We start from the raw sequence: 23,595 nt of genomic DNA on the forward strand, positions 1-23,595 counted from the left end.
TGTGTCAATGGACACATACACAAGTAAATAAAGAACAGAATTAGAGTCTGGAAAGTTCTGTGAAGGAAGCAAAGAGAATGATAGGACAGAAAACAACTGGGGAGACGGAGTGGAGTGTATCTATTTTAGATAGGGCATCCTAGGGAGGCCTCTCCAAGAAAGCATGCCATCCAAAGAGCAGGGAGAAGGTAGTCCAGAGGGAGGGGATAGCAAGTGCAAAGGCCCTGAAGTCAGAACAAGCATTCATGGGCGCCTGGGTGGCTCAGTCAGTTAAGCGTCTGTCTCCGGCTCAGGTCATGATCCCAGGGTCCTGGAATGGAGCCCCCCATCACATTGTATCAGGCTCCCTTGGATTGAGCCCGGCGTCGGGCTCCCTGCTCCCCAGAAAGCCTGTTTTTCCCTCTCCCACTTCCCCCTGCTTGTGCTCCTTCTCTCGCTGTGTCTCTCTCTGTCAAATAAATAAACAAAAATCTTACAAAACAAACAAACAAACAAGAAAAAGAAAGAAAGAAAAGAAAAGAAAAAAGAAAAGTACCCTTGGCTACTGTGCAGAGAATGGACTGTAGGGGGCAGAGGTGAGGCGGGGGAGCTGTGAGCAGGCTGGGGGAACCTGGAACCGAACCGGGGCAGTGAGTATGGAAAAGAGTGGATAGGTACTGGGCTTGGGATGCAGCTGATCAGGGAGAGGATGGAGGCCAGAGTAGCCCCTGAGTTTTGGGCTTGAACATCTGGGTGAATGCTGGTACTGTCCACAGAAATGGGGAAGGTTGGGAGGGACAGGGCTTTTATTGCTTTGTTTTGAGGAGGCCAGTGATCCAGATGTTTCTGCTTAGATGCATTAAATGTGATACGCCTATTGGACATCCAAAATGAGTTAGACCTTGCCTCCCGACAACTCTCCCCCCCCACCCCCCACAGTTCAGTCTCCACACAGCAGTGGGGGCTGAGGGCATTGTTAAAGACACAAGGCAGATCTTGTCATTGAAAGTCTTCAAAGGCCTTCCCTTCCTTTGGAAATAAACTCTGCCTCCCCTAGCCCTGGCAACTCCCTCCCTATCATTCACTTCTCTCCAAACCCATGGGTCTTTTTCTTTCCTGCCAAGCATGAATGCTTGTTTTGTTTTGTTTTTAAGATTTTATTTATTTGAGAGAGAGAGATCACGAGCAGGGGGGAGGGGTAGACGGAGAAGCAGGCTCCCTGCTGAGCAGGGAGCCCGATGCGGGGCTCAATCCCAGGACCCAGGATCATGCCCTGAGCCCAAGGCAGACGCTTAACGACTGAGCCCCCCAGGTGCCCCCAAGGGTACTTTTCAAGAACACGAGTCTGTCACTCCTTGCCTAGCATGCATCCCTCAAAGACTCCCTTCGTCTTCGGGACCTTTCACGAGAACTGGGTCCCAAGAGCTTGGTCCAGGAGGAATAAGCTACGTAAAACCTGAAGAAAGCAGGGCCAGGCTCATAGCACCGCCTTCGCGTCTGGCTTATACCCTCCCGGGCTTCGGAACCTTTCTTCCCGGCGCTGGGGGAAGCTTTTCCAAAAGTACCTTCCGGCCTCGACGACCCTCTTTCCCGTGCTGCACCGCGGCTTTCCTCTTTCTCTTTCTCTTCCGGCCCGAGGCGCTTCGGGAGCCGCGGTCTTCGGTGAGAATCGGCTGCGCGGTATCGGGAACCATCCGCGGCTCCTAGCCGGCGGCCGGACGCAAAACCGGGAAGGACAGGGAGGGGTTCTCAAGGAGTGGATGGGAGAGGGAGAACGCGGATTTGGGGTAGAGCGCGGTCTGGTGAGGGAGGGTTGGTTTCAGGGCCCTCTTACCCGAGTTCGGGAGGCCGGGACCGGCGTCGGGTCGTGCTGAGTAAGTGGAGGCCGGGGGAGGCCGCAGATGCGGGGCCCCTGTGCTGCAGCTTCATTCTGGCTTCTGGCCTCACGTCCTTCCAGATCGAGGCGGCAGTGAGAGGCCCAGCCGGCCTGGCGAGCCCCCAGCCCTCATCTCCGCTCTCCTTCCCCAGGTGCAGACATGGCCAAGTCCAAGAACCACACCACGCACAACCAGTGTAAGTTCCCCCGGCCCCGCCTCCGTCTCACTTCGGACCCTGGCAAGGACTGGGGACACTCTGGGCCTGGGGCTGGCTTTGTTTTCGGCCAGGATGACCTCTGGGTTGTAGTTTAAGAAGCCAGGGGTCCTCTTGAGATGCCCACAATGCTTTGCATTCAGGGATAGGGGCTATTCCAGCTCTCGAGAAGACCTGCTCTGGGAAGTAATGGTTTTCCCAGGCTGGCCAGCTGTGATGTTGTGTGGTCTTATTAGAGCAAGTCTTGTTTGGTCTAATCCTTTGCTTCCCCACAGCACGAAAATGGCACAGAAATGGCATCAAGAAACCCCGGTCACAAAGATACGAATCTCTTAAGGGGGTGAGTGAGAAAGGTGTCTGTTTGGCCCCCGTCGCACAGCTAGAGCGCCTCCTGTATCTCTTTCCGGCTTCAGCATCTGCCTGAGCAGCGACTGTTAATAACTGTCCTTTGTCTTGCCTGAACTACCAAAGCCCACAGTTTTTCTCTCCAGCCAGCTTTTGCCTGGACTTCAAGTTCTGCCAAAGCCATAATAAACCTTTGCTTGGCTTTTCCCAGCCCAGATTGTAACTCCCTCGTCAGGTGTAACCTGCCTCCGGAGGGTAGTTTGTCCCCCTTGCTTATCCAGAACACTTCAAGGAGAGAAAGGGCCTTACCTTTGTGTACCAGGTACCCTGTGAGAACCTTGCATTCCACCAGCCTGTGGCCTTGAACGGACCTCATGCAGGGCTTGGGGGCAGCTTTCCTTGCTGTGCCAAGGAGTTCTCAGCTGAGAAGGCTGAGGCTGGAGGGTCTAAGCAAGAGAACGGGGTCCTGTCTGTCCCCTGTGCCCTTGGTCTCTGGTCTGTGGAATGAACCGTTAAATCTCTGAACCTCGGTTTCCCCATCTTGGTCTCTTTTTCAGCCTCATTTGCCGTGTATCTGTTGGTCCAGGCTTGGTGCTTAACTGACACCTTCCTTTAAAGAGGTGGGGATGGCCCTGAGGGGTTTCAGGAAAACCTCAGCCCTGCAAGCCTGGCTGATGGGGCAGCCTTCATTTGTTCTTTCCTTCTGCGCTTGGCCTTTGAGCTCAGTTGGGCTCTGGGCATGTAGCCCTGAAAATATGGTCTGTATGTAGCATTAGCAGGGTGGAGTGGTGGTTTTGGGGGTTGTACATGTTTCTCTGCAGGTAGTTTGTAAGGGGTGTGTATTTCAGCATTTTAAGTTTGACTTGATGTTGTCTACGCCCCCAATAGGCCTTGGCTGGAGCCCAGTAGTCTCCTGGTACAGCTATGGAGAGGGCCACCAGTGGTGGCTTGAGGCCCCACATGCTGCACTTACAGCCTGTACCTTTCCTTGCCTTCCAGGTAGACCCCAAGTTCTTGAGGAACATGCGCTTTGCCAAGAAGCACAACAAGAAGGGCCTGAAGAAGATGCAGGCCAACAACGCCAAGGCCATTAGTGCACGTGCCGAGGCTATCAAGGCCCTTGTCAAGCCCAAGGAGGTCAAGCCCAAGATCCCAAAGGGCGGCAGCCGCAAGCTCAATCGACTTGCCTACATCGCTCACCCCAAGCTCGGGAAACGTGCTCGTGCCCGCATTGCCAAGGGTCTCAGGCTCTGCCGGCCAAAGTCCAAGGCCAAGGCTCAAACCAAGGCCCAGGCTGCGGCTCCGGCTCCAGCTCCAGCTCCAGCTCCTGCTCCTGTTCCTGCTGCAGCTCAGGCTCCCAAAGGTGCCCAGGCCCCCACAAAGGCTCCAGTGTAGAGGCTTGTGTCTGCCAGTGTGAGGACAGGACTGGTGTGACCCCTGGGCTTCTGTCTGCATGGGGCTGGTGTCCTCCTTTGCTCTTTGTACAAATAAACCTGCGGCAGGCTCTGTCAGTTGGCCTGTGTCTGTGGTCCAGAGACTGGGGTATGGGTGGGAGTCGGGGGAAATGGGGCCTTGGAGTACAAGAAAGGGACCTAGTGAAAGACATGGTGGAGGGCCTTAGGGAGGCTGGGGCACATAGCCTGCTGGATTGGTCGGTCTGGTAAGGAAGGAGAATTCCCAAATATCCTGATAAGTCTTGAAGTTTACCCCGGGGATAAAGAGAAGGACCCTGCTGAGTTCTGTGCTCTGGCCCAGGTGGGTGGTCCAGTGTACACAGCCAGCATCCACCACTCTGGGTTGTGCTCGGGCCCCGGGACGAAGGGCAGTGGGGGCACTGCCTTGTTAATACAGCTGGGCCAGACCTGACTGTGCCTCCCGGATCAGCTGCTCCCTCTGCAGTTATAGCAGCTAGTGAGGCAAGTGGTATAGTGGTCCTAGGCATTGTGGAGGCTTTCTGTAGGAGCTGCCAAGCATGTCACCATTCCTGGGCATGCAGTCCTCGAAACTAGTCTTTGAGTATGGTTGTCGTGTAATTTGTGGACCAACCTTGGCACATGGGAGGTTCCAAAAGGGTTGCACTTCCTAGAGCACCTGGGTGGCTCAGTTGGTTAAGCATCCGGACTCTTGGTTCTGACTCTTGATTTCAGGCTCTGGTCATGATCTCAGGGTTGTGGGATCAAGCCCTGAGTTGGTCTCCCTGCTCAGGAGGGAGTTTGCTTCTCTCTCTCCCTCTGCCCCTCGCCACCCCCTGCACATGGCACACACATGCTCGCTCTCAAATCTTAAAGAGGCAATAGGTACAGCCCATGATAAATGGTCCCTCTTTCTCTGAGGTAGGTATTATTCTTTTTGTTTCACAGGGAAGGATTGTTTGAGATCATGGAGCTCTGGGATGTAAGTAGCATTGGGACCCAGGCAGCCCATGCAGGACCCCAGAAAGTTTGCCCAACCAGGGCTGGGCTGCTAGCTCATGACTGTCATCCTGGCATGCTCTGGGGGGCCAACTGCCCATTACCAGGGGGTGTCAGGTGGGGTCTTGAAAGGGACCAGGAACAGGTTTTATGTCCTGGAGGTACTTTGGCCCAGCCTGAGGTCATCAGGTCAGGTGGCTTCCAGTGAGGCCTGTGTTCTAGTCCAGGACAGGGCATGAAGGCTCCTTTCCCATCATCCTGCTGCAATCTGAAGGGGGAGGCCAGACCCCAGGTCAGGGGCTTCAACTAGGCTTACTTAAGGTCACAACCAGGTTGCTGTCAGCCTCCAGCTCCCACACAGAGCCTCCCTTGTTCCCTAGTTCTTGAGTCTCAAATCTTGACTCCCATTACTTACAAGCTATGTGGTTTTGGGCAAGCTGTTCTAGCAGAGCTGCTAAAGGGGCTCAGTGAAACCTGCATCCAGGGGCTGCTGGGAGGGCTCAAAGCAGATGGAGCTGGCCAAAGTCCTGGCTCCTCGGCAGAACTGCACGAGCAGGGGTTAATACTATGAGGACTAAGCCTGCAGGCCACAGAACCAGGCTGTGGACTTCCTTCTGGCCACAACAAGAACTTCAAAACCCAGCCCTCCCTGTCTCTCACCCCATGCCCGTGGGGGTCCAAACAGGACTAGATCAGATCAGCTAGAGGAGCAAGCTCAGCATTCAGGCCATAGTGACTCTTGGTCCTGCCTGGAGCCCCCTACCTAGCAGGGCTGACAGAAGCCTCACTCAGCACACGCTGATCCCTGCCCAGGGTGTAGGGACCCTAAGATGAACATGCTAGCAGCCGTGGCTTGCAAGCTCTCCTACCTGCCCCACATCTGGCGGGGCCCAGCTGGCCTCCGGCTCTAGTTCTGTCTCAGGATCCTGAGTGTGTCCCCAGAAGTGTTTCCCTGAGATCTTTGCTTTGGTTTCCTCCTCAGAGTGGTGTCCCCGACCTTATAAGTCAGATAAAGGCTTAGTGGCCACTGAGAAGAGGAACTATGGTCCCTTGGCGCTGGGCACAGACATGGCTGGGTGGTACTGGATGAGTGTGCTGTGTCGAGGGACACAGAGCAGCATGGGGCAGTGGGGAGGCACCCAGAGCCAGGCTCAGTTTTCTCATCTGTGAAACGGGGATGGGAATCGCATGTCCCCAGAGAAATGACAGAATCCCCGCTCCATGAACAGAATCCCTGCTCTTAGTACTTCAGAACTGGCCTCTGTCCACACACAGACTTTATTGTTGGGCGGGGGGCAGAGGGGTCCTTGACACTGGTCTGGTGGACGCTCCTGGGACTCAGCCGTCACTGGGCAGGGCAGGCACGCTGGCCAGGGCAGGCAGTAGCCGCGTGTATATGTCAACCCCACGGAGGAACACGGCCTCATGCAACCGCTCATCGTGGTCGTGCAGCAGCACATGTGTGCGGTTCATGGGTGAGAAGCCCAGCGCGGGGACCCCCGCCTGCAGGGGGCAAGGAGAAGCCATCAGGAGGAAAGCCAGCATCCAGGACAGCCCACCCCCCTGCCCACCCACTGCAAGCCCCTCACCACACGGAGGTAGCGGCTATCCGTGGCAGCAGGGAAGATCTCTGGCTCCAGCGTGAGGTTCCTGCGGAGGCAAGAGCCTGGTGAATGAGGAGGCAGGGAGGGGAGAGCGCAAGGGGAGCATGGAAAGGGTGAAGGAGGATGGAAGGGAGGTAGGAGGAGAGAGGAAAGGGGAAGAGAAAGGCGGGCCAGTGTGCTCACATGTCCTTGCAGGCCCCGCTAAATGCCGCCCACCAGGGGTCTGAGTCATCAATAGATGTCATTCGGGACTCCGTCCACTTCTGGAAGGAGGGGAAGGATAGCAGGATCAAGACAGGGCCTGGACAGCTTGCCCTATTCTTCACAGGCCTGTCAGTGCCTGGCATAGACACACACCCATTCCCCCCACCCGCCACCCCAACTTCCACCCACCTACCCAGATAGCCGGCTGGCCAGTCCAGCCACAGGCCCTCTTTCAGTCCCTTACAGGCCACAGGTCTGGGACTTCGCCCTGCCCTTCATCTACTTACTTCCTGTCCAGCTTTCACATCCTAGGCCTCTTCCTCAAAATGGCTCTCCCAGACCTCTCAGACTGGCCAACTACTTGTTACAGGTTCTCAGAGTGCAGCGTCCCACCTTTTCCTGAACCAAGTGTGTTCATACTTATATAAAAGTAATATAGTAGGGGCGCCCGGGTGGCTCAGTTGGTTAAGCGACTGCCTTCGGCTCAGGTCATGATCCTGGAGTCCCGGGATCGAGTCCCGCATCGGGCTCCCTGCTCAGCAGGGAGTCTGCTTCTCCCTCTGACCCTCCTCCCTCTCATGCTCTCTGTCTCTCATTCTCTGTCTCAAATAAATGAATAAAATCTTTAAAAAAAAAAAAAGTAATATATTAATGTTTAATTCAGGTCTATTTGTCTCTTCATGCCGTAAGGACTATGAGGCCATGAACTTTACTCCTACCGTATCCCCGGCACCCAACAGTGGCCTCCACAACGAACGCCTGTTGGTGAATAAAATGTGTCCCTCGTAGCTAAAGAAACGCCCAGACGTATGCAGGCACGCAGAGCACCCACTGCCACGGCGGCACACGCCCGGCAAGCCCAGTATCCCCTGCTCCCACAGCTCCCGACCGTAGGTCCCGGCTGATACCTGAGCAAACTCCAAGGTGACCCCCTCACCAGCTGCCCGGCACCAGCCCTGCAGCTGCTCCTCGAAAGCCTGTGAGAAGGGAGATGAGCTGACCTCTCAGGCTCTCCCTGAGCCTCCAGCCTAGGACTGAGAAGCCGGCTCCCTGCTCCAAACCCAGGTGGAGCTGGCACCTTCAGGTCCACATCCGGTGCCACACGGAAGTCAAAGCTGGCGCTCAGAGTAGCAGGTACCACGTTATAGGCCACGCCGCCCTCTAGCTTGGTCAGGTTCACGGAGGTCACAGCCCCTGCCTTCAGTTGGGGGTTTGACTGCAGCCTGCGGTGGGGGGACGGGGCAGGGGCAGCAGGGGGAGCAACAGATAAAGAGCCTCCCTTCTCTCTTGCAGGGCCGGCTGCCCAGACCCCCATCCTCTTTCCCAGGCTGCCTCACCTCTGCCTCTCCTTCTCCCGGAAAGCCAGGATTGAGCTCACGACCTTGTGCTAGGAGAGTGCGAGGTGGGATGTGAGAGTGGCCCCAGGATAGAGCCCCGGGAATTCCCAAACTCCCTCCCTGTGTGCCACGCACCAGCTTCTCCGCTGCTGTGTCCTCGATGAAGCATGAGCTGTGGCCTGGCTTCCCGGTGCTCGAGATCCGCACCCCTGGGAGATGAGGGAGAAGGGGGTGTCTTCAGCATGGGAGGGGCTGGAAAAGTGATCAGCCTGGGGGTGGGCCCCAGTCTTCGCCTCATCCCAAGCTCCTCCGGCAGGGTGGTCTCCCTTAGAACGCACGGTGGAGAGCTGGTTTCTGCCCATGGGGGGCTACCCTCAGAAGCTCAGGAAGGAGAAGCCCGGGTAGGAAGGGGCTGGGAGGCAGAGGCTCTGGGTTCAAGGCCTACTCAGGCCCTGACCTGCTGCATGACTCTTGGTAGGCTGCCCCTTCTGGCCTAGTACCCCACCACACAGTGACACCCTCCCTCCAAGCCCATACTCACACCAGGGGCTCCGCTCACTGTAAAAGACAGTGAAGGCATCGGTGGGGTTGGCCAGGCCTGGGGAGGGAAACGGGATTCAGAGGGTAGAGTGGCCCAGCCACTAGCAGCCTCCATATCCCCTACTCGCCGCTCAGGGGCCTGCCACCCTGCTCACCTTCATCCAGGGCGAAGCCAGCCCTCAGGGCCTGGAACTCGGGCCGCTGCACAAACAGCTCCATGCCTTGGTGACCTCCAACCTCCTCATCTGTAAAAGCAGCAGGGACATGAGATGAAGGAGCTGCCCCTGCCACCACATCCTCCTCCTCCCTGAAAGTGTCCCTCCCCAAGCCACTCCTACCTGGCACAAAGGTCATGTGGATGGTTCTGGGGAAATGGTGGCCCTCAGCCTTCAGCCTCCTCACAGCCTCCAGGTACCTGAGGGGCAATGACAGGGTGTAAGCCAGGGCTGGGGGAGCCACCAGATGCTTGGGCGGGCAGGCTGGAGCCCTGGGCCCCTGCAGCCTGCTCTGCCACAGCCTGGCAGGGGACTCTGGGAAGTCTCTGTCCTTCACTCTCCCTATCCATGTAATGGTGATAATTCCTGTGCAAGATAAAGGGTCAAGATGTTCCTTGGCCTTGAGGTTCTCCAATGACACCCACCCCAGGCCCTGGGTCAATTCAGTGGGCCAGTAGGGACATTGTGGGGGACAGGAGATGGAGGACACTCACTGGATGCTGACACACTTCATGTCCTGGGCACCCCTGGCGTAGATGTAACCCTCAGCATCCTTGAAGGCCTCAAAGGGGTCATGACTCCAGTGCTCCTGGGGCAGAGAGGAGAAGAGGGACCCAAGCCCCAAATTTAGTCATTAAGCTACTCTGCTTAACTGTGGCCCTGCTCTAGAAGCCTACCCTAGGGTTGGGGTGACAAGTGCGGTGGTGAAGAGGGCTGAAGAGGGCAGCTGACTGCAATCCCTCATCTCTGCTCCCACCTCCACCCCCACCCTGGGCACAGAATGGACCACTGGCCAAAGGCTGCTTGAACGGAGTAGTGTCCTAAGAGATCGGGAGTCAGTTTCAGGACAAGCCCCCGAGGCTCCCTGGGGTCCAATGGGGGGTCTGCATCATCTTTGTGTACCCCAAGGCCTGCGCCGCTTCCCGCGCCCCACACACCTTGAAGACAGGCACCACATCGGTGTGGGAGTTGAGTAAGATGGAGGAGAGTCTGGGGTTGGTGCCTGGCCACGTCAGAATGGTCACCACATGGCCAGGTGCCACCTGGAGAGGACCAGGAGGTGAGGAGGTGCCCCGGGGCCACCTCCCCTCCCCATGCCGGGCCCCAGGCTCACCTCCACTTTCTGACAGCCCAGGCCCAGCTGGCGGGCTCTCTCCTCAAGGAAGGCCACGGCAGCGCCTGGGGACACGGAGAGTCTTGGGGCTGCTTCTGCCTACCCACCCCTCCCACTGGCCCAGGCAGAGCTGGGGGTACATCCGGAGAGGGAAGCCGACCCTGAGAGGGGCTGCTGCCTCCTCAGTGCAATTCCACATTGCTCGAGGACACCTGCATTTCTGTCTCCAAGGAAGAATGTTCTGTCTGGCCAGTCAGTGACCCTTTGTGGAAGGTCAGGTGGAAAGTCCATAGTTAGAAACAGGAATGATGGCTCTCTTCCTCAGGGATGGGAAAACTGGCGCAGAGGCATGAGATTCACCTGATGTCTCCCAGCTGGTAAATCAGGGCAGGGGTTTGCACCCATGTCCACCATTCCCAGCCACCAAGGTTGATTCCCTAAGGGCTGTGGTCTTTGTCCTGCCCGGGTAGGCTTCTGGAGCTTCTTCCTTGAGGCTGTCCGGTCTCCCCTCCCCCTCCCCCTCCTCAAACCCCGGGGCAGTGAGGTGAAGTTGTTACTTAACCAGCCACCAGAAGTAACTCTGGGTGCAACACAGCCTGGAGGGGCTGCTGAGCAGTCGGCTGGCCTGGGGAATGGCTAGAGGCGTGGAGGTGCCCGTTTGGTGGGAGTCTGGTGTAGAGCAGTCCCCGCCCCGGGACCCCACCGCAGGCCCTGGAACGGCCGCGTTCTCACCGTAGTCGGGCTTGGGCTGGACGGTGCGGATGCGCAGGTACTGGCGGAAGAGTGTCACGGACGGGTGCTCGCCCTCGCGACCTTCGCTGGCCATGGCGCTGCGCGTGGTGATCTAGGGGCAAAGCGAGTGGCTACCTACCCCTCCCAGCCGCTAGGGCCCAGTGGACTCCACCTACCCACGACCCTTCCCCAGGGCGGTTCCCCGTACGTCCCACAGGGAGAAGACACCCCGTTTCGGAGCCCCCATTCTGTTTCAGGGGCTGGGCTGGCCGCTTTCAACACATTTCCGTACTGAATCGGCCAAAGAGCCCCAGGAAGTTCGTGCGTCTATGCCTAGTTTCCAGACGAGAAAGCTGAGGCTGAGAGGTTCAGAGACAGCTAGAGAGTAGCTGAGCCGGGTCTGAACCCTGACATTGACTCTCCCTACCCTCCTCAAAAAAATTCTCCCAACTGCCCGGATTTTATGCCATGTAACCCCAGATCCCTTTACCCCTCTCCGGGGTCCCACCTCGCTCTCCGCCGGTCTTGGGCCCGCGCTTGCCTCTCAGCTCCCGCCCCGGACTGTGGCCGGGGCTCAGGGTCCTGCGAGGTCGAGGGCTCAGAACCGCCCCGGTCCGCCCACCACGTGGCCGGACCGGATCGCGGGGCGGGGCCGAAGACTGCGAGTTAGGGCCAGCCACCCATCGTCTCTGCGGCGGCGACGGCGAGGGAGTCTCCGCCCGCCCCAGGTTCCAGCCTCCTCTCGGGTTACGGGATCCCTCTCGGGCGCCGCCACCGCCGCCGCCTGCTCCGCCCCGGCGGCCGGCCCCGCCCCCGCCCCCTCAGGCCCCGCCCCACAGGCCTGGGCGGTGAGCTCCGGGTGGTCCCGCCCCCGGAGGGCTCTACCTCCTGCAACCTCCACACTGCGCGGGAAGAGAGGAGAGCAGACCCTTGACACGAGAGGCTGCGTCTGCTCCCTCGGGCGCCCTTCACTCTTGGGGTACAGCGCTGCAAAGTCCTGCCAGAGCTGGCCCCTGCCTGCTCCCCCCCCCCCCCCCCCCAGTCTCTGACTTCTCCCCTTTCCGTGTCTCAGCTCCTCAGGGAGGTCCTCCCTGACCGCCTCAGCCCCCCGTGTGGAGAGGTTATTGGTCAATATCTGTCCCCTCAGACTGCAAGTTCTAGGAGGCTGGCTGGTCCATGTACCCACAGGATTCTGTCGCTGGCGGGGCACAGAGCGGTGTCAGAACGGACGCCTGGACACGTGCCAGGAGCGGAGGATAAATGGGCAGAGGGGCACATGGTGACTTCGTGTGAGATCGTGCAAATGTGCCGCTGTGGGAGCTAATCCAACAGTGCGTATCAGCGTGTATGACCGCGTGTGTGACAATACGAGTGTGAGATGGTGGCCGGGTGTGGCAGCGTCTGCGTGACAGAGGATGACACGGTGAAGGTCACCGGGGGCTGTATGACCGTGTCAGAGGGGGGGATGGCACAAAAGCACACATGTGGCATACTCTTGGCTGACCCTGCGCCAGGCTCCCTGGCTCTCCCGCGGCCACCGGAGAGGGGGGATAAAGAGGCACAGGTGTCCCACTGGCCACCCCCAGGCTGCACACGGTTGTAGCTGCCCACTTGTGTGCCTGGTTGCGCTTTGTACTCTCGGCCAGTTCTGCCCCCCGCTACAGGGGCTGAGTCGGCGTGGGGAGAGGCAGAGCTGAAAACTTCAACCTCTGTGCCCAGAGGAGGCAGGCTGCGAGGGGAGGGGAGGGGAGGGGAAGGGGGGGTCCGTCCAACCCTCCTGGGGTTTAAGTCTGATCTGCTTGCTGACCCACACATACCCAGGGGCAAGCAGGCTTGGCAGTTCAGCACCAATGCTATGTTAATTGTTAAGTCACATAACCACTTCCGTCCCTACACATCCTGATCCCTTAGGCCATAGGTCCTGCATTCCTGACTCACTGGCTCAACTGCCAGACCCTGGATTTCCCACCAACCCCAGTGGTCACACAGCAGTAGTAACACCTGCTCGCCCTGACCCCCCTCAAGCCCTGTGAGGCCAAGTGCTCCATTTACCCAGACTGAGTCAATTCTAAAACCACATTTTGAGCCAGGTATTACCATCATGCCCATTTTACAGGTGAGGAAACTAAGTCACAGAGTGGTGAGGGCAGCCAGCTAGGAAGTAGACCATCCCAGGCTGCTGAAGCCTCCCTCCAGCTCCCAGCCCCAAAGCAGCCCCGGACTTGCCACTCACTCCCACCCCACCTGCTGCAACGCCAGGAAACAGGACCTGACACTCCCCGGGCATGACAAAAATGTGTTTTTTTATTGTGCCTGTGAGATGAAATGAGAGGTCCCGACTGGGCCTGGCCCTCTGGCCTCCACCCTCCAATCCCAGGGGCTGCCTCCCTGGTGGGGCACTGGTCCAGACTCTCCAAGCTCAGGCCAGGCCTGGGGCCTGGTCAGTGGGTGAACTCAAGGCAGGTGGTCAAGGAAGGCAAGGAGGACAAGGTGGAAGTCTTGCGGCTTGTGGAGGTAGCAGGCGTGGCCTGCATCACGCAGCTTCACCACAGAGTGGTTGGGCAGGTGGCGGAGCTGCCGCAGCGACTCCCGAGCCAGGATACGGTCCAGCTCCCCATACAGGATGAGAGTCGGGGTCTGCAGGGCAAGGCAAGGGGCTGTGATCCTGGGGTCTGACGGGGACTGACCCTCTAGCTACCTCCTTAGGGAATCTTTCCCAAACACCCCATCTCTTTCTATCCAGATGAGGCCATGTGTCCTCCAAGTGAGACCTGCGTCCTTTCCCCCCATGACTCGAGCCAGGGATAGGAAGCCGGACCTTTGGAAACCCTCCTTCCAGTACCTTCACGGCCCAGAATTGTTCCTGGGTGTAGTTCTGGGTGGAGGCGGGTGCAATGGGCACAAATCCACGCAGCTGGTGGTGGCCTCGGATCAAGAAGGGCAGGGCGTAGTGGCCACTCAGAGAGGGGCTCACCAATACGGCATTGTGCACCTCCAGGTCTCGCAGCACTCGCTCCAGCAGCTCCGCCCGCCCTGCCTCTGTGCTTGCCTCCTTGGAAGGTGCCGAGTTCCCAAAACCTGGGAACAGCAGGAGGCACCAGCTGAGGGAGGCTGGAAAGGAACCCAGGACTTCCTGCCCATCACAGTGGGGGAAATGGCAGAGGCACATGGCAGCGCTACCCCCAAACTTCCCAGAAGCTCTTTTTTGTAATGGGATAGGTCTGCTAGAAAAGCATCTTTCATTCATTAGAGTGGCAAAACTAAAAAGATTGACAATATGCAGTGTTGGGGAAGATGTGGGGAAATGGGCACTTTCATCCATGACTGATGGGAGTATAAATCCACGTGGCATTTTTGGAGGGTAAGGTAATATTTGTCAACATTTAAAAAATGTGCATCCTTTGACCCATCAATTATCCTTGGTAGCTACCCTACAGAAATTATTGCCTCCACGCTCAAAGAAACATGTCCAAGGTTGCTTCAGCTTCATGTCTCAAGCATTTCCACAGATGCTGAAAACTCAACTTACATATCCATCAGTGAAGGAATGGGCAGATCAAACCTGTCCATCCTTCTGACAGCACACAGTACAGAGAGGGAGATTCATATTGACTGGCCCGCTCTATGAGATGTGGTATAGGGGGAGAAAAACCAAGCTGCAGATAAGCAGACAGGACACCAGTCACGTTTCTAACCTCACCACACAATCCTGCGTATTGTCTGTCTTTCTATATACGGAAATGCCCCGAGGGGGTCGGGCACCCCCAAACTGCTGGGAGAGAAATGTGGCATGGGTCTCTGAGGGCGTCACTCTTGCTTGATTTTTAAAGACAAGAATGATAGCATAAATCATTTGCATAGCTACAAAACCGAAAAGCTACCTAGTTTGTCATAAAATGTCCACTGAGATCTCTCCGTGCAAGCACTTGTGAAGTGAGTCACGTTTCTATTTGCTCTGTGACATGCAACAGTCCACATTCTAGTTTTCAAGGCAGAAAATAAAGACACAGACCTTTTAGTATTGCCATTTTGTGTTGCGACGTACCACGGCTTGTCCAGACATTGCGGTCCAATCCCCACCCCCCAACCCAGCCATACCTTAAGGGTTTTCTACCCCTCCAAGTCCTCCCCTGGGAAGCTGCCCCTTGTACCTGCTGGATGTTGCCTCCCTAGACCCCGGAATGGGGGCTCTCACCTGGGAGGTCAAGGGCCACGGCCCGGTAGCCCCTCTGCGCCAGCAGCTGCAGTGTGCCCAGCTGCTCCCACATGTGGGAGTTAAAGGCCTTTCCGTGGAGTAGCACCACCTCCACCCTGTGGGCATACAGGGGAGTGTGTGTCCTCGGGGTCTGGAAGTGGCCCGCCATTCTTTCTTTCTAGGCTTCTCCCACTGCCCTCCCAGGCCCTGAGCACCCTGAGTTGAGCTGGGGTCCCACACAGGGACTCCCCTTGGACCTAGGCCTTCCACTACGCCCTGAGGTCAGCACCCACCTGCGTGCCCGGTGGAGCGGCAGCACCTCGCGGTAAAAGATGGGGGAGTTGCCAGGGGTGAGACCAGCCAGGACTGTGACATTGGGGCTTCCCCAGAGCCAGGAGGTCTGCTCAGGGGGGCCTGGCAGCCCCACGTACAGTAGCAGCATGAGCAGCAGGCCCAGGCCCAGCAGGGCTACCTGGGACCGGCTCATGGAGGTCTGTACCACAGTCTGGAGGAGAGGAGAGGAAGAAGAGGCTGGGGCTGTGTCCCCACCAGGTCCCCTGGACCCCATCCCCAAACCCCACCCCCAGAAGCCCCCAGCAGAGGAACAGCTCAGCCCTTGCCCTTTCTCCTGCTCTGAGCGGGGGTCTGAGGGTTCATATCCACTGCTCCACGCATGCTGGGGTGGGGGCTCAGATACCCTGCAGCCTGAGGAGCGTCTGAGATGTCTCTGGAGACACAGCATGCTCATCATTGTGCCAGCTAAAACCACTTCCGTTCATCAGGTGCTTATGAGAGCCAGACCCTGTGTTTGGCCCTTCACATACGAGGGCTCACGAATCCACACAGGAACACTGGGGAGCAGATATGAATATAGTTCTCTTGCAGATGAGGAAACAGGCTCAGAGAGGTAAATTCTTTTGCCCAAAATGCAGAATAGCAAGTAAAGGAACTGGGATTTGAGCCCAGAGCTGGGCTGCTAACCACCAGGCTACGCTGAGCTTGCCAAGGAAGAAACCAGGGGGCTGGGAGGTGAGGGACGAACCGGAGCCTTGCTGGTGGACAGAGTAGTGAGAAGCATCAAAAGTGAAAGACTATGTATAAAGCCCCATCCCACTGACAGCATGTTTGGAAACGGTTCTTCTTTTTTAATCACATTGCATGTAATAGTGCTTAAATCAGAATGTGTTTTCCAATTGATGGAAATATTCAATGCTCTATCTCAGCTGATATTAAGTGGGAGGAGGGCTCGTGGAGAGTATCTGGGATGGAGAAAGGCTGAGGGGAATGAATGGGGCCAGGGAGGGGCATGGTACACCTAGAAATGGAGGCTGGAGAGATGAATGCTTCCCCCACCCCCTCAGCTTCATGACCTGCTTCACGGACTCCTGCAGTCTGGGTCCTTTGCCTGTCCAGACAACAGACATCAGGACCCAGGACCCAGTTAGCCCTGGCTTTGAGACTCTGCTTTGCCACTTCCTGGCTGTGTGTCTTCAGCTTGTCAGTAAAATGGGGGAAAGGATCACTTTGCATCAGCCCTCTCAAGTTTCCTGTGATATTTCAGGAATACTGTGGACTTGACCCAGGGCTGTCCTGTGATCATTTCTTGGGCCTAGAATGAGTACACCTGCCTTATTCTCAGATTCCAGCAAACACATCTTTATGGAGTGCCAACTGGGTGCTGGCCCAGCTGGAAACCCATATTGGGCAAGACCCTCCTCTCCTGGGAGCTTTGGGGATGTTTCCCAAGCCCCCACCCCCAGGCTCCCAGTCCTGGGGTGGGTGGGCGGTGGCAGCCCCTCTGATGCTGATGGAGAGCCAGGAGCTGAAGGGAGGAAGAGGCCGCTCTTCTCTTCCTTCTGACCACGAACAGCAACCTCCCACTGGGCATGAGCCTAGGCTCCCAACAGTGGGAGAATCCCTGCGAACCTCTTCCTTGTGGGGAGCCTGCTGCAAGGGAGAGGCGGGACTTTGGCCGTTGCCTTGGCAACCTAGGCAGCTGGTGCACTAGACCATGGTGGTGGGCAGCAAGCCAGCAACCCGGCATTGGCTACAGATACGAGAAAAGGCGTGCGGTCAGGGAAGCTGTACCCAACTTAGGTCCTTGGCATACGTGTGGACAGTGACACACAGGTGTACACACGTGCACACAAACATCGAGTCTTGTCCCCACATACTTTTCTTTTGCACAAGCTATTTCTGGCACAGCGGGTACAGGCAGCCCTGCTTGGCCTGTGAGCAATGGATCCCTTGAAATACGTACCCTCAAAATCAGGCACACAGTCAGCCATCAGGAAGGCAGACGGACAGACACATACACGCTTTCAAAATCATGCTGACCCTCAAATTTCCAGCACACAGTCATATACACAATCCTAAAACACACACGTACAGGCAAACAGACACACATAGCCTCAGAAATACACACGCACAGGTAGATACACACCCTCAAAATCACATGTACACAGAAACGCACATAGCATACAGACACAAGCGTACAGACAGACCGACACCCCCCCCCAACGTAGGCGCGTAGAAAGAGACAGACACCACATCCACACACATCCAGATCCCGCAGAACGCACGCAAACGCCTGAGCGCACACACCACACACCAACACAGGCACACTCGCGCCTGCCACTCCCGCAGGACTCTGCCCCAGGGCTCCGGGGGCAAGGGGCGGAGCCAGGATGGCCCGCCCCCGGGCACCCTGCTGTCTTCACTCCCCGGGGACACTCACCGGGCCGACTGGGATGACCGGGCCGACTGGGATGACCGGGCCGGACACCCCAGGGCGGGCCCCGCCCACGCGGAACCAGCAGCCAAACAGCGCCGCGACCATTGGGTTGCCTCCGCCGCTCTGCAGGCTGCTGCGGGGACCAGGCGGCGGGGCGCGCAGCCAAGGAGGCGCGCTTGCGCAGTCCGCAGTCGCAGGCCCCGCGCCTCCTAAACCCACGCAGGGGGGACTCCAGGCGGCGCCCGAAAGCACGTAGGCCCGGCCCACTATCCAGACTTTCCGGATTGTTCTCAGCCCGAGGGCCAGGGGAGAGCCACCGGCTTCTCCCCACCAGACCATCTCTACGGTGGGTCAGTCCCTCTGCTGTACAGAGGGTTAAGGATAAGGATTGTCTTAAGGACCACAAAAGATGGGGCAAGCCTTAGCACAGTGTCTGGAGAGGAGGCGTCGCTGTTTAATGTCAGATATTATTGTCACTTGGCAACTCCAGGTCTCAGTCCAACCGCTTCCCCAACCCTACAAATACACAGGCGCACACACTCGGTCACAGCCCAGGGTGGCCTGTGACTCTTTCACTGCTCTTTATGGCACCTATCCTGGTCGGCGATGTGTGGCCAAGGCCAGGCGTGGCAGCCAGGCCGGGTACAGGAAGGCAGCGCAGGGCACGCAGGACTCACTCCGTTATAGACACCCTGCCAAATAGGCAACATCACACCCATTCTACAGGCCAGGAAATAGGCTCGGAGACGCTGTGAAAACGGTCGAGGTCACCTGGCTGGACTTGGGCAGAACCTCGCACTCAAAGTTGTCTGGCTTCACCGCGTGCCTGCGCACAACCCTGGGCCTGGGCAGGGTGGGGAGGAGGAGGGAGCAGCAGAGATGAGACCCCACGAACCCTTCTCCGCAAGCCGCATCATGTGCATCTGGGGCAGGCTGCTGCGGCCGCACCCAGCCGGGTGCTTGGAGCACATGGGGCCGAGGGGCTTGGGGAAACCGAGGCTGCTGTGACAAGAGAGATCTAGCGGCAGCGACCGGCCCTGCGACGGCTTGTGGCCACAAGAGGGCGTCCCGTAGCACGGCCTGGTCTCCGCCCTCGGCCGGGCCACTTCCCCGCTTCCCTGCCCCGGCCCCAGTCGCCGCCAGCACTCGCCTGCCTCTTATCTGCGCAAGCCTACGCAGCTCCCCAGGTACCGGCCCTGCGCCCCCAGACCCTCTCGTCTTCTGTCCAGTGAGATCCCACCCCCACCCAGCCCAAGTTCCTCCCCTTCCCATCTCGGCTCCCCAGGTCCCCTCCTCGGGTCTGGCCCCCCCTGCCCCCACTTTCCGCGTGCGCCTTACCGGGCCCAGCGAGCCAGAACCGAAGTCGGCGGAGGGGACCGAGCGAGCCGCCGCGGCGCCGATGACCGTGCGTCAGAGCGTTGGGGCCCAGCGGGCAGCGCGCTGGGTACTCCGCATTCCTTGCGGGCCGGAACTCCAAAGCCTTTCCCAGCTCTGCGTTCCGGCTTCCGCCTCCGGAAAATGGGTTTTTAACTCCAACCCCGACCCCCTCCGGCCTGCGGGGCCAACCTACAAACTGTAACAGTGCCTTGAAGAGAAAGAGGTCGATAAGCAAAAGAGCTGCTTACTGTCGACTGAGCACTTATTATGCTCACTATGTGCTAGGAGCGGTGTCCAGCGTGGTACGTGCGTGAGCTCATTTAATCGCATCCACCACCTAGGAGCTTAGTACCATTGTATTATCCCCATTTGTAGAAAAGAAGAATTAACAGTGAGGACAATAATCATAATGGGAGCTGCATGTATTGAGTTCTAAGGGCAGGCACCCTCACTTGTCCATTCTTTTTTTTTTTTTTTACGTATTAATTCTTGAGGTAGGTTTTGTTGCCCCTTATTCCAGAAGAGGAAACTGAGGCCCAATGCCACACAGTTGAGTGGCAGAGGCATAAATAACTCCTCTGCCTTCCTCATCTGAAAGCACGTGGAGAGTTCTGGTAGCCTCCTGGAGGCCTCCTTGCTGCTCCCGGAGGGACCCCTGCCCTCTCTGTGGCAGCCTCTCCGTCCCATCCGGGCAGGGGGTTCTGTGGCTCCTTATCAGTCTGGCCTTGAACCACAGGTGCTTCACCAGTACAGCAGCAGGGATGGCAGGAGTGGAGCTTCACGAGGGCACCATCCAGGTGCAGGGCCAGAGCCTCTTCTTCCGAGAGGCTCGGCCAGGCAGTGGGCAGGCTGCCTGCTTCTCAGTTCTGCTGTTGCACGGAATCCGCTTCTCCTCCGAGACCTGGCAGAACCTGGGCACGCTGCACAGGCTGGCTCAGGCTGGCTACCGGGCTGTGGCCATGGACCTGCCAGGTACTTCCGGCGCAGGCTTCCGGACCAGGGTTGTGGGGGCCTCACTGGGGGACTGGGCACTGGGGCACTGGGAGGACCTAGCCAGGCTAGGCCCCCCCAAGCTTGACAGGGTGCAGTGCCCTTGGCAAGGGCCTTCCAGTTTCTCTGGTCTCGATCTGGATGTGGTCTGGACACTGTCCAGCTGCTTCTAACCAGGTTGCCCAGGGCAGTGTCTCAGTGCCTCTGAGCCTCTGTTTCCTCATCTGTGATGGGAGGTACAGATTTCGGGGGTTGGCTCTAGTGAGAATGGACTGATATTACGTGCATATGTGGCCAGTACCCAACACCTAAGACTCGGTGCTCAGCCAAGGGGAATTAAAATCTTTTGACAGAGCCGTAACCATAGGCTCTGCGGGAAGCCCGAAGGAGTGAGACTGAGTCTCCTGACACATGTGGGGGCGGGGCAGGGCCTGGTGGGTGGCTGAGCCCCCAGTCATGATCCCAGGTACAAAGCCCTGAACTGGGTTCTGGAGTAGGGGAGGGGCAGCCCCAGCCCAGACTGGTAGGCCGCAGCCCATGGAGCCAAGTATGACCCTGTAACTGACCTGCTACCCCTCACAGGCCATGGCTGACATGGTTTCAGTGCCCAAGTGTGGGCCTCCAGGCCCAGATGGGATTGGTTCGGACAGTGGGTTGGACTGATCTTCCAGGTGAAGGTCTTGATCTTTTGGGGGAAGGTGGGGCCTGACTAATTGGAGGGGAGGTACATGTGCAGAGCCAGCTCCTCGGCCACTGTCCACCTTGCCAGCCCTGGAACAGGTGCCTCTTAAGCAGTTAATTCAATTAATTTTCACCACAATCTGAAATGGCAGATACTTTTTTGTCTCCTTTAACAGATGGGGAAACTGAGCAGCTGAGAGAGGGGTGAGGAGACTTTCCTAAGGTCATGCAGATAGTTAAGTGGAAAATTGAGACTTGGCCCCAGCTGTGTTGGACTTCAGAGCCTGATCCTTTCCAGGACACTCTACGGCTGGGAGAGATGGGCACAGACATAGAGGGAAATGCCTCATGCTTGCCAAAGAGATGACAGATCTAGGCTGCTGTAGGAATAAACTTAGGCACGCTGTGTGCTGCTGGAAACTGGCACAGAGAGATTGAGCTAGGAGGGCTTCCTGGAGGAAGGGACTGTCTCTTCCATTTTCCCACTCAATGCCCTTGTCTTTCTCACACCTGAATCCCTGCAGGCCTGGGGCGCTCCAAGGAAGCAGCAGCCCCTGCCCCTATCGGGGAGCTGGTCCCCAGCAGCTTCCTGGCAGCTGTGGTGGATGCGTTGGACCTAGGCTCTCCAGTTGTGATCAGCCCATCGTTGAGTGGCATGTACTCCCTGCCCTTCCTCACGGCCCCTGGCTCCCAGCTCCGGGGCTATGTGCCAGTGGCCCCCATCTGCACTGATAAGATCAGTGCTGCGGACTATGCCAGTGTGAAGGTATCCCTGTGTGGGAGGCTGAGATGCCCCTGCCACGAGCAAGAAAGCGTCCATCCTGGGGCCTTTCCTCAACTCAGGGCAGGGTAACCAAGGGGTGGCTTCTGGGGGGAGCTAAACCACCAAACGCTGCCCTGTTGGTTTACTTAGCAGCAGATTACCGTGCCTTGGCCCGCGCTAAACCATGTGCTGGGGCAGACAAAAATCCATGCCTCTGTCCCTCAGGAGCTGGGGCCTCTTCGATCACCCACTGGGCCAGCTTCTCTCTCCCCCTCATTTGGGGTGGCCCCAGGGAGAGACTGAAGTGGTGGTGGGGCTAGACCTGACCTCTAGGAGGTTGGGGCTGGTGTGGCAGATCCCTGTTTACTGTTTCCCTTTCGTTTCTCTAGACCTCAACTCTTATAGTATATGGAGACCAGGACCCCATGGGTCTGACCAGCTTTGAGCACCTGAAGCAGCTGCCCAACCACCGGGTGTTGGTCATGGAGGGGGCAGGGCACCCCTGCTACCTCGACAAACCTGAGGAGTGGCACACAGGGCTGTTGGATTTCCTGCAGGGGCTAGCATGAGACCCAGCCCTGCTGATGGGGTGGCTGCTGGCCTGCCTTGGGCTCTCTCTGTCTCCTTCCTCCCTCCATGGGTTCCTGCTCATCAGGTACATGCAACAGGTGTGTCTCTATCTGGGTTCTTGTCTCTGGGGTCTGTCTTTTCCTCTTCCTCTTTCTCTTGCAGTGACAGACTAAGGAGGTGAAATCAAGAGGAAAAACCTCAGGAAGCAAGAGACGTAATCTGGTGGAGGGTAATCCATTAGATGAGCTTCTCCTATAAGCTTTCCTGTTCGCTCACACCCCTTACTCTGCCCTGTGCAGCCTCCTCAGCCTGCCTCCAGCCTTTTCTTTCAGCTGCCCTCCAGGGCACTCACACCTACTCCTGCTTCTTAGACCACAGATACATCCATGCCCACATGCATGCTTACACATTTAGAGCCATCCATGTTCCCAGATGTGACCCTTCACTTGGGAGCAACCACACAGGTACGGGCAACTCTGGACTGCCATGCACAGTCACCTACAGCTTTGCATTGCATGCATTCACACACATGCATTCTTGCACTCTCACACAAGCATTCACATGGGCACAGGCACCCTCCCAACCATGCAGAACCCCACTGTCCAGGGAGGTGGGGACCCTAGGGGCCAGGCCTTGCAGGAGGCCCTCTGCCAGGTTTAGGAGTGGCCAGCCCTGAACTCCATTCACCCACAGGTTGCAGCTGGCCCCAGACCAGAATTGCCACCCAAAAGGTGAGGGCGACCCTTTGGAACCTCCGATCTCCCTGCTTTTCCCCCTCTTTCTGCGTGCTCCACACCTCCCCAGGTTATTAGGCCTGGATCTGCTCAGCCAAGCTTGTTTCCTGCTCTGAGGTTTGGGGGTTGGGGAGACAAGAGACTAGAGAGTGGAGGTCGGTGAAATAAAGTGATGCAATTAGACCCCGCAGGCTCTCACTGTCTCTGGAGCGCCGCCCCTCCCCCCGCCCCCTGGGGACCGGCACTGTGGGCCCTTCCCCCACCCTGGCGGGACCAGATGGTCCCCCTGCCCTTTGTCCACCCGGCCAGATGGAGGGGAAGGGAGATTGGATTCCCCTCCCCACCCACACACACACACCCAGGTGCCAAGAGACTCAGCTGTGGGGGGAGGTGGAGGTCAGTGGGACCAGGCTGAGCCGATTACGGGGCGGGGGGGGAGGGGGGGAGGTAGATCGGCTCCCCAGGGGGTACGGTGGGGGAAGGAGAGGGCTTGGGGACGGTCCCACTCCTCCCATTCTCTAGCAGAGTATACAACTGCGCCGCGGCCCTTGCGACCCTAGCCCCAAAAAGGCATTCTGGGGGTAGCTTTGGGGGGAATGGCGGGGCGAGGTGCACGGGATCACACCGCTCTCAGGCCCCTCCTCCAGCCGGTCCGGTAACCTGTCCGGGGCGGACAAGGGCCGGGCCTCGCGGAAGCTGTGGGTGGTTGAGGGGCGCGGGTCTTGGTGGACGAAAGCCCAGCGCGGGGATGGATGGCGCAGAAGCGAGGAGTGCCGGGAACCGGGCCGGGCGGAGGGTCGAAGCCCGCGCTCCGAGAGATCCGAGCCGGAGCCGGGCAGCGCGGGGACTGGGGTGGAGCGGGGGGCTCGGCGGAGGCGCCGGGCAAGCGGCCCTGGCGTGCAGAGAGCGCAGGGGCTCGGGGCCCCGCGAGGCGCGGGGGGAGCGCGGCTGGGCTGGCGCTCGCGGCGCGACCCCCCCC

At 58.1% G+C, this 23,595-nt stretch overlaps 3 protein-coding genes across 7 annotated transcripts; 2 read left to right on the forward strand and 1 right to left on the reverse strand.

Annotated features, from left to right (window-relative positions):
• The first annotated feature begins 1,580 nt into the window (after positions 1-1,580).
• Positions 1,581-3,926, forward strand: RPL29 (ribosomal protein L29). 2 transcript variants are annotated; one of them, XM_021695108.1, is made up of 4 exons: positions 1,581-1,641; positions 2,008-2,052; positions 2,346-2,410; positions 3,415-3,926. In XM_021695108.1, the coding sequence occupies exons 2-4, from the start codon at positions 2,016-2,018 to the stop codon at positions 3,808-3,810; spliced, it is 498 nt and encodes a 165-aa protein (XP_021550783.1). In that variant the 5' UTR covers positions 1,581-1,641; positions 2,008-2,015; the 3' UTR covers positions 3,811-3,926. The 2 variants fall into 2 exon arrangements, with proteins under 2 accessions (XP_021550783.1, XP_021550784.1); XM_021695109.1 differs by having other exon boundaries at positions 1,603-1,641; positions 1,937-2,052.
• A 2,156-nt stretch (positions 3,927-6,082) lies between these two features.
• LOC110584947 (protein ABHD14A) lies at positions 6,083-18,939 on the reverse strand. Of its 4 annotated transcripts, none has more exons than XM_021695128.1 (18): positions 17,505-17,633; positions 15,061-15,272; positions 14,768-14,883; positions 13,415-13,650; positions 10,573-10,684; positions 9,841-9,905; positions 9,665-9,769; positions 9,221-9,315; positions 8,850-8,926; positions 8,667-8,756; positions 8,513-8,569; positions 8,107-8,180; positions 7,972-8,021; positions 7,713-7,857; positions 7,543-7,611; positions 6,614-6,693; positions 6,416-6,476; positions 6,083-6,329 (listed from the first exon to the last, which is right to left on the reverse strand). In XM_021695128.1, exons 1-18 carry the CDS (start codon positions 17,604-17,606, stop codon positions 6,165-6,167), a joined length of 1,911 nt encoding a protein of 636 aa, XP_021550803.1. In that variant the 5' UTR covers positions 17,607-17,633; the 3' UTR covers positions 6,083-6,164. The 4 variants fall into 4 exon arrangements, with proteins under 4 accessions (XP_021550803.1, XP_021550804.1, XP_021550805.1 ...); XM_021695129.2 differs by lacking the exon at positions 17,505-17,633 and adding an exon at positions 18,840-18,939 and having other exon boundaries at positions 6,089-6,329; XM_021695130.2 differs by lacking the exons at positions 13,415-13,650; positions 14,768-14,883; positions 15,061-15,272; positions 17,505-17,633 and adding an exon at positions 11,081-11,346 and having other exon boundaries at positions 6,089-6,329.
• On the forward strand, positions 18,626-22,798 carry ABHD14B (abhydrolase domain containing 14B). The gene is made up of 4 exons (XM_021695134.1): positions 18,626-18,688; positions 19,615-19,850; positions 21,074-21,315; positions 21,702-22,798. The coding sequence occupies exons 2-4, from the start codon at positions 19,640-19,642 to the stop codon at positions 21,879-21,881; spliced, it is 633 nt and encodes a 210-aa protein (XP_021550809.1). The 5' UTR covers positions 18,626-18,688; positions 19,615-19,639; the 3' UTR covers positions 21,882-22,798.
• The last annotated feature ends 797 nt before the right edge of the window (positions 22,799-23,595 follow it).

This window comes from Neomonachus schauinslandi, chromosome 1, assembly GCF_002201575.2.
Source record: "Neomonachus schauinslandi chromosome 1, ASM220157v2, whole genome shotgun sequence".
In the NCBI taxonomy this organism is placed as follows: Eukaryota; Metazoa; Chordata; class Mammalia; order Carnivora; family Phocidae; genus Neomonachus; species Neomonachus schauinslandi.